Source organism: Glycine soja, chromosome 10 (assembly GCF_004193775.1).
Source record: "Glycine soja cultivar W05 chromosome 10, ASM419377v2, whole genome shotgun sequence".
NCBI classification, from domain to species: domain Eukaryota; kingdom Viridiplantae; phylum Streptophyta; class Magnoliopsida; order Fabales; family Fabaceae; genus Glycine; species Glycine soja.
Genome location: NC_041011.1, coordinates 28,458,673 through 28,467,947, shown reverse-complemented (window position 1 = coordinate 28,467,947; position 9,275 = coordinate 28,458,673). Strand labels below are relative to the sequence as shown.

Here is a 9,275-nt window from a genome sequence, read left to right as displayed (position 1 = left end):
AAGTCTTCTTGTCCTTTGTTCTATCTAGGTTTGGACACTCGGATTTAAAATGTTGTGGTTTCTTGCATTCATAGCTGATAATGATGTTTTTCTTCTTTGTCTCTTTTATGTGTCTCTGGATAACTTTTTGGATGAATCTTTTCAGTTTGATGTGTTTCTTTTTCTCCACATCTCTAAACCTATTAAATTTTAAGGACTAAAAATTAAATTTTTTAAAAGTTTGAAAATTAAAAACATTAATGAAAAAAAGTTAAGAAACCTTGATTAGTCAAACAAAAATTTAAAGACTAAAATATAAATTTCAAAAAAGTTTAATTACTAAAAAGTTTTAATTAACCCTTCATATTTATAGGTGTGATTGTTCTGCAGTCACCAAGCATAAAAATGTCGCAACTTCAGTTGCCACAAAGTTAACCGTACAAACAGTTCGGGCAAAATACAACACCTTATTCAAGAGCAGCAAAACAAAGTGTGATGGCCCTGGATGCATCAACCTTCGAAACCATACCCCCTTCACGCTTCATCGCCTTCACAGTACCTCATCCAACATGTTCCGATTCCACCCTCCGAGTCGCGCCGTGCTCGACTCGCCGCTCCAACCCACTGACTCACCCCGAGTCAGCGCCATGTTGGTCCCCGAAGGCCGTGAAACCGATTGGATCTTCTCCACCGAATTGGGCCATCTCCAACTCCTCTTCAGCTCCCCTGGAATTTCACGTTTGATTCTCATAGGAACCCTCTTCAAAGAAGGTACTTTAACTCTTCTTCAATCACGTGCTTATCACCGTTCCTTGGAGTGTTCATTGCAGCATCAGGGTTTTGAGGTTTGGTCAAAGCCTCTTCTTTTGGCTTTGTCTCCTAAATCTTTTTTCAAAAGGGGCATTCCTGAGATACCCCTTTTGAGTTATGAGGATAGTTTGGTTTCTAGTGTGGTGGTTCATGAATGTGTTGGGTGTCATGTTGGTGAAATGTTGGTTGAGGATGTTGAAATTGAAAATGAGAGTGATCATGGGAGGGAGTTTAGGAGGAGGTTGAGGTTTAAGAGAATGCCTAATTTGATTCAAACTGAAATTTGTATTATTCTTGAGAGAGATTGTGATGGTGTGTGCATTGGTGGTGATGTGGGGTTTGTGCCTGATCTTAAGGTTTTGGTGCACCCTTACTTGGGGCCTATGGTGGCTGGTCTTGTGTTGAATAGTGAATATGTGGAGGGGCGGATTCGGATGGGGTTTAGGCCGAAGGCTTTGTGCCTTGGGGTTGGAGGTGGGGCTTTGATGACCTTTTTGAGAAATCAATTGGGTTTTGAGGTCATGGGTGTGGATAGTGATAGGGAGGTTTTGAGGGTGGCAAGGAAGTATTTTGGATTGGAAGAATGTGAGTTTGTCCGTGTTGTTGTTGGGGATGCCTTTGAATCGATGAACAAGCTTGTGTGTGGTGGAAAATTGAATGGTCGGAGGAGTTCTTTTGATGATTGTGAGGTTAATGGTTTTGGTGGTCACTTAGTGGTGGAGGATGAGGTCAACTGTAAATTTGACGTTGTTATGGTTGATTTAGATTCGAGCGACGTGAGGAACGGTGTAAGATCTCCGCCGTTGGAATTCATTAGAAAGGATGTTCTTCTTGCTGCTAAATTAGTTCTTTGTGAGTTTGGGATTCTTGCCATTAATGTCATTCCTCCTAGCAGGTCCTTCTACGACAACTTGGTGAGTCATTTTCAGGAAGTTTTTCATGAGCTGTACAAGATAGATGTAGGGAATGGTGAAAATTTTGTTCTTATTGCCACAGCTTCACCTCTGGTGTTTTCAGTTGAGGATTGTGGTAATTCTTTTCTTATGCGACTGAAATCAGTTATTCCGGAAGCATTCATAAATTCCATAACAAAGATATAATGTCTCATTTCTTGAGACAAGTGTAGTGATTTTGAAAGATCGTTTGCTTCCAAATAGATGATGTGTCGGTAATTTTGATACTATGATCCAAAGTGGAGTGTTTCTTTCATGCATGGTGCATCTTTGCCCGTGAAGAGAGTCATCTTTAAGACTACTGAGCAAACACTGAAATCACATTCATATCAGCGGCTTTGCATCTTGCTCTGGATCCAATTGCTTTCAGTAAGGTAAATATCCCGTTTCTTAATTATTGCTCTCAACTTGTTAATGTGAAATGTGAAATTGAGGAAGCCTAGTAGCAGGTTGTTCATATCTTTCTGGGTACTAAGGAGCTTTCAGTTCCTACCAAGTATGAAAGGATAATATCTGTGAATAACAATTTGCAGACTTTGAAATAGTTAGTTAATAATAATTGATAGTTTTAAAGGTTGCACTTATTATCTTGTATCTGATTCGAATGCCTTAATCTGAAATACACTAATTTTTTTTCTTATAGTAGTTGTGATTAAAAACAAGGGGAAATGCTTCCCCATCATGCATCTTATTTATTGGTCATATATATATTTTTTTGTTCACAAGAGTACACAATTCCATAGTAGCTGCATGCTGATTTGTAAAATTACTGCATGGACAAATAGCATATCTAAGGTGCTCAAAGGGAAACCAAGGTAAACTGGACAATGGATTTGGTATCAGAATTTTGAATAAAATAGAATGGTGTAAATAGTCACGTCAATCTTTAGCAAGATTGAAGAAAAAACTCAAGTGAACTTAGAACTTGTTCCACAGTATACCTAACATTTAACAGATTGTGACTGTTGAGTGTTGGGCATCTGTTTTCTACCATCTTTTTCTGCAACTTTACTTACAATGAAAGCCAATAATGTTTATGTTGTGAGACATTATTTTATCAAACATATTATATTGTTATTTGAAAAAAAAAATTGAAAAACCAAAAACTTTATTTGTTGCTGTCATAAAGTCTAGTACAACAATTCACAATCTTGGTAAGGACTGCAATGATTAAGTAGTAATATATTTCCCATTTCTCTGTATTACAGCTTATGCCATGTCACTCTTTGTTGGTATTGAGGAGCACATCATCAATGGAGAAGCAAGCATCTCAGGTTTCCACTGAAGATTTCCAAAATGGTTTCAAGAGTAGTAAAGTTCATGACATTTTCTTCTTCTTCTTCTTCTTTTATGCTTTTGGGAAAAGTGAATTATTGTAGTAAAGTTCAAGTAGCTTTTCAACTGGCCAATATCATGTGCTGCCAAAAGCTTTTTATATATATATAAAATTGAAGTATTTCAATTACATTAATTTTATAGTTGGATGAAAGTAACTTCAATTTTTTATATCGATTGGTAAATCAACATAATGCTATTTTCCTCAATATTTTACTGTCTAAAAGAATTGTTTAGCTCTAATCCAACATTGTATAGAGCAGAACTTACTCTTTGTTTATAGGGAGGAATGAATAGGCGCACCTGGTAAGGTGGCTCCAGCGTCCACAACAAAATTGTTGCCAGACACATATTCAGAAGAATCATGAATTAAATAACGAGCTAGGGATGTTAATGCTGGATCAGAAGTGCCATATTTTCTCAAGGGTACTGTTTCCATGGCCACATCATTCAACCAATTTTTTTGCATTAGATTTGCAGTGATTTCAGATTTGAAAAGTAGAGGTGATATGGAATTCACTCTGATTTTGTGTGTCCCCATTTCTAATGCCATGATCTGTCAAATAACATTAGTGTCAGAAAATAAATGATATCAATATTGGCGCCTCTATTTAATCATTGTGAACAATGAATGGGTTAGTGAACTCTAGCAAACATGTAATTTTGTGAATATCAGATGAGAATATGAAATTAGAGCACAGAGAGCCATAAGCCAATCTAGATAGGAAATTTGATAATCCTAGATGAAAAGCCAATAAAAAAAATAGACATTCTTAGCGAAAATTTTCATATCACTGATTCCAGTGGTGAAGCTTTTTTTTTTTTTTACTTTCTTTTTGTACTTTTATCTAAAAAGTAGCATGTGACGTTGAAAAGACTAAACAATGGAATAACAGATCGAAAAACAATACAACTTTTTCATATGCAGTCCATTTGTCAAGGCTCCTTCAAGGCAAATTCAGCATAATAAGACTAAGACTTATGGGATAAGTTATTGATTGTTCGCTACTATTTTAGGTCATTTTATCTTTCAAGTTTTTAAACTCGGTTCAAATAAACAAAGGTTGTCATTTTGGTCTTTAAAATATATTTAAATTTAATTTTTTTCTTATGTAATTTAATCTCATAGTGATGTAAACTGTCATGTTAGTTTTTTTATTAAAAAAAATATTTACATCAGTTTAATTCCTCAATTTTGTAAATGTATCAAATTAATGATTAAATTAGAAATCCACACGCTGGTCTTAGTCCAACAAATATGGATCACTCAATTTGTCATATTTTAAAGCTAAAGTGATGACATAAGGAACAAGTTTAGCCTTAAACAATTGAAATTGTTTCTGAATTCTAATTGGATATCTCAAAACAAGAAATCAAGCACATTATTTCTTAATTTAATGCGTTCAAACTGAACATTCCAATTCAACGAGTCAACAACGACTACAGAGTCCACAAACGTCGCGTTATTAAGAAATCCAAAGTAGGAAAAAAAATAGAGACACAAACATACAATTCATTATTCAAAAAAGAAATACAGTGGCATGATATTTGAACCAAAAAGGTGTTTTCCAAGTATAATTTTTTGCTTAATAGCGTTGTGTAACCTGACATATTATTATTAGTGTTATGTTTGTGTCATTATTCTTTTAGTTTTAAGAAAAAAATTGTACAATTTTTTTAATACTTTTTAATTATTTTTATTATGTTTAATTTTATATTGCATAATTTCATAATGGAACACGATAAAATAGAACAGTAGACTTTATCTATTTCTAACTTACAACAGTTTCTAAAATTTCAAAACTTCAACTAAAATTGAAACTCAAGACTCAAAACTGAAATTGGGTTTAGTTTTTAATAATTTCAAAACTGAAAATAGAAAATCACCCGAACAAGGCCTTAGTAAGCTACACTAAAATTCTAGACAAAAAATTAAATAAAGTTTTTTTGATGTAGTTATTTTATTTTAGGTACATAATAGTAATTCAATCAATTTTTTTTAAAAAAAAATTATCTCTCGTGTGTCTTCTCTCACTTCTTTGTTCCCTTTTGATTCTTAAACAAAAAATATCCCACCTAATTTGTGGAACATTAAAACTCTCCCTAAGCAAAGCATCATCCTCCCAACAATGTCATTGGCATGCCTTCCTTCTTGACAACAATAACACAAACTCACAACATGCTCTTGGCTCTGTTTACATTAACGACACTGGCAACTCAAGAAAGCTTGACTCCTCTCTGCATCGATGTGCCACTTGTGATGTCTTGCCTCCTTTCATGTATTTGAGCGTGCCATTTCAATGAAGACGCTACTAGATATATCTGGTGTGACCGTGGGATAATGATTGAGAATATATGAATGAAGGAGCAAAGACGTGTTTGTAGACATAGATACCACTAATTGCACTTTTCTGGATTGTCGGTTTAGGTTTGTGAAGGATAATGTTAGAGATTCATGTAAATAATGTTGCTTCTAAATTGAACGTTTTCCCCTTTCTTTAAAGGTTGCTTCTTTTTGAATTTTGGATTTTCTTATTGTACTGTCTAGGGTCCATAAGTGATGTGGCGAGTGACACGACATTGAGTAGTCCTCGTTAGCCTTGGACCTTGAGCATGGGTGTTTTCCGAATAGCCAACCCTAGCATCATACGGTTAGGTAGTTGGGTCGTTATGATTCCGATACGTGAGTATCTGGCTGTCAAGGTAGTTACTCTGTTATGAAGTTGTTGCAATGCAATTAAACCTGACTAATAAGGTTGTTACACTGTTGAAACAACCTCTCAGGTAACAATCCAGGGTTTAAACCCATCACTATAACTAACCAGGTTCTATATTCCCTTGGACATATCCTTTTACTCATATATTGCTCACTTGAAAACTTACTTGAGTGTCGAAGTCTCTTTTGTAAGTACCCCCGTCCCCATTCCTCAAGTGAAAGACGCCAGCGAATTCACTGTTGGATCAAGTGGCCTCGGAATAATTAAGAAGGGGGGGTTGAATTAATTATTAATGAACCTTTACTGATTAAAAAACTAATCCTTCTTAGGCTTTTACTATGTTGTTAAGAAAGTAAAGAACATAAATATAAACTTAACCAAAAGTAAAAGCGGTAATTAAAGTGCACAACATAAATTAAAGAGTGTAGGGAAGAAAAAGACAAACACAAGAGTTTTATACTGGTTCGGCAACAACCCATGCCTACATCCAGTCCCCAAGCGACCTGCGGTCCTTGAGATTTCTTTTCAACCTTGTAAAGTCCTTTACAAGCAAAGATCCACAAGGGATGCACCCTCCCTTGTTCTCTTTGAACAACCTAGTGGATGCACCTTCCACTAGAACTGATCCACAAGAGATGTATCCTTTCTTGTTCTCAGTCACAACAACCCAAGTAGATGTACCCTCTACTTGTACCACAAAGGATGTACCCTCCAATATGTTAAGACAAAGTTCTCAGGCGGTTAGTCCTTCGAAACTTTGTGAAGGGGGAAACAAAAGAATTCTTAGGCGGTTAGTCCTTTGAAATCTTTTGTTTATGGGAAAGGGAAGAATCAAAATAATTCTCAGACTGTGTCATTTTGAATTCTTTGACAAGGGAGAAGGGAGACACAAAAGAATTCTGGAGGTTAGTCCTTTGTTCTTTTGGAAAAGGGAGAAGAGAGACACAAAAAGAATTCAGGTGGTTAGTCCTTGGCGAATTCTTTTTGGCAAAGGGAGAAGGGAATGAAAAAGATGAATAGCACAAGTTTTGTTTTCAAGGTTTGGAAAAACCAGAAAACTTTTGAAAGCTTTTGATAAAGAAAGAAAAAGAAGAAATTCAAGAAGATGTTCAAAGAGACTCAAAGGTTGTAAGAGATTGTAATTAATGTATTCAGTGTCTTGTAAAATGCAAGTTAAGGTCTTGCTTTTATAGACTCTTCATATCTGGCCAAGAAAACCATTAGAAGAGTTATAACCTTTAGAAAAACTTGAAAACCTTTGGAAGAGTTACATCTTTTGATTTTTATTCAAAACATATCACTGGTAATCGATTACCAAATCATTGTAATCGATTACACAAAGCATTTTTGTGAAAGGATGTGACTCTTCACATTTGAATTTGAATTTCAACATTCAAACACACTGGTAATCGATTACCAATATATTGTAATCGATTAGACCATTTTGAAATTGATTGGAACGTTGTAAATTCAGTTGAAAGCTTTTTGAAAACGAAACTTGCCACTGGTAATCGATCAGAGAGTAAAAACTCTTTGGTAAAAGCTTTTGTGAAAACTTCATGTGCTACTCAATGTTTTGAAAAACTTTTTTGTACTTATCTTGATTGAGCCTTTTCTTGATTCTTGAATCTTGAGTCTTGAATCTTGATCTTGATTATTCTTGATTCTTGATTCTTGAAAACTTGAAACTAGAAACTTCTCATGAATCTTTCTCTTGATTCTTGAATTGTTCTTGACTCAATCTTGAAATCATTCTCATGGGCTTTTTTTCATCATCTTTGTTATCATCAAAACACCTTGAATCAATCTTGATTCATCATCATGAATCAATCTTGATTCATCATCATGAAGCAATGAAGCTTGCTTCTACATTCACCACCACAAAGATCATCGGAGTCACACCGACGGTGGCCAACTCTAATGTCAAACTGACTCCAAATTTTGGCAAGTACATTTGGCGCCCACCGTGGGGCCACGGTAAAACTCCATTTGTGGCCACCTGCACATATGGTCAACACACGATCTAGACTCAAGAGAGAGACACCCTTGAAAAATTTAAACCTTACTCTGACGGCCACCATGATGAACAATGATCCACTCCAACAACTCCAAGCTAGCATCACAGAAATAGAAAGATGCCATGAGGAAGAACTTAGAAAACTAAAGGCCGACCACGACGAATTGGAGGCTCACGTTAGACATCCCCAAGGAGACGAGCAATCAGCTCTCATAACTAACTAGCATACCTAGGGAGAGATGATGCAATCTTCCCTAGGAAGGGACCAATCACCAGAGCCATGAGCAAGAGGCTCCAAGAGGATTGGGCTAGAGCTGCTGAAGAAGGCCCTAGGGTTCTCATGAACCTCAGGGTAGATTTTTGAGCCCATGGGCCAAGGTTGGGTCCACTTATCTTTGTACATATTAGATTAAGATTTTATTATTTTTGGGCCTTGTATTTAGGGCTCCATAATGTAGGTAGGGTACCCTAAAAATGTAGGATTTTTCAGCCCTTGTATTTTAGGGCACAAAGACTAGTTTTTGTATTGGGGTAGTTTTGTAATTTCACATGCATTAAGTGAATATTTAATGTGTGTGTTGGGAAATAAATTTAATTGAATTTGGAGAAGTCCAATCCAATTAAATTTTAGAGGAGGAGGTGAGCATTTGCTTGCTACACCCCATTGCCACATCATATAGTCACACTTTATGCATGTCCTTCATACTTTACATGCCTCATGACACCTAAGCACACTTAGTGGAGAATCTTGGACTTGACTTTGGATTAGTGGGTTGAACCATAACTAAAATTCACTAATCATAATTAGTGAAATTTTGACTCCATAAATTCAATTTCAAATTCAAGAGAAATTTGAATAGAAATTCAAATTTCCCTCCAATTTTGTGTGACACTTAGGCTATAAATAGAGACCATGTATGTGCATTTTTTCAACTTTGATCATTTGAGAATTACACTTCAAAGTTCAGACTTCATTTAAGGCACAAATTTCGTGCTTCTTCTCTCCCTCTCCCTCCACGCATCTTCTTCTACCTTCAAGCTCTTATCCATGGCTTCCTATGGTGGTGAGCTTCTTCTTGACTCATCTTCTCCTTGAAGTGGCATCTCCAATCATCTTCCTTCTCCATTCCACTTCCATTCATCTTCAAGAAGCAAAGGACTTCATTGATGAAGAAGATCCAAGGCCTACGAGCTCCACATGGAGCTACATCAAGTCACAGCCCCGACATACCAGCAATACCATGGATGACAACAACACCTCTCACCCACATTGACATGAAGGGCTATAAAATCGATGACATCTTTTCATTGACTGAATCATGGAGGTTGACCTACCTCTAGGTTGGAAATTGCTTAGCCTAGAGCATTATGATGGGACCACCAACCTAGATGAGCACATAGATGTGTTCTTCACGCAGGCCAACATCTACACTATGACTGTCATAACCTACCCTTCGGCGGGAG

At 36.2% G+C, this 9,275-nt stretch overlaps 1 protein-coding gene across 1 annotated transcript; it reads left to right on the top strand.

The window, feature by feature from the left end:
• The first annotated feature begins 385 nt into the window (after positions 1-385).
• Positions 386-3,775, top strand: LOC114370143 (eEF1A lysine and N-terminal methyltransferase-like). Its single transcript, XM_028327429.1, has 2 exons — positions 386-2,116; positions 2,951-3,775. Exon 1 carries the CDS (start codon positions 549-551, stop codon positions 1,887-1,889), a length of 1,341 nt encoding a protein of 446 aa, XP_028183230.1. The 5' UTR covers positions 386-548; the 3' UTR covers positions 1,890-2,116; positions 2,951-3,775.
• Positions 3,776-9,275: the final 5,500 nt, after the last annotated feature.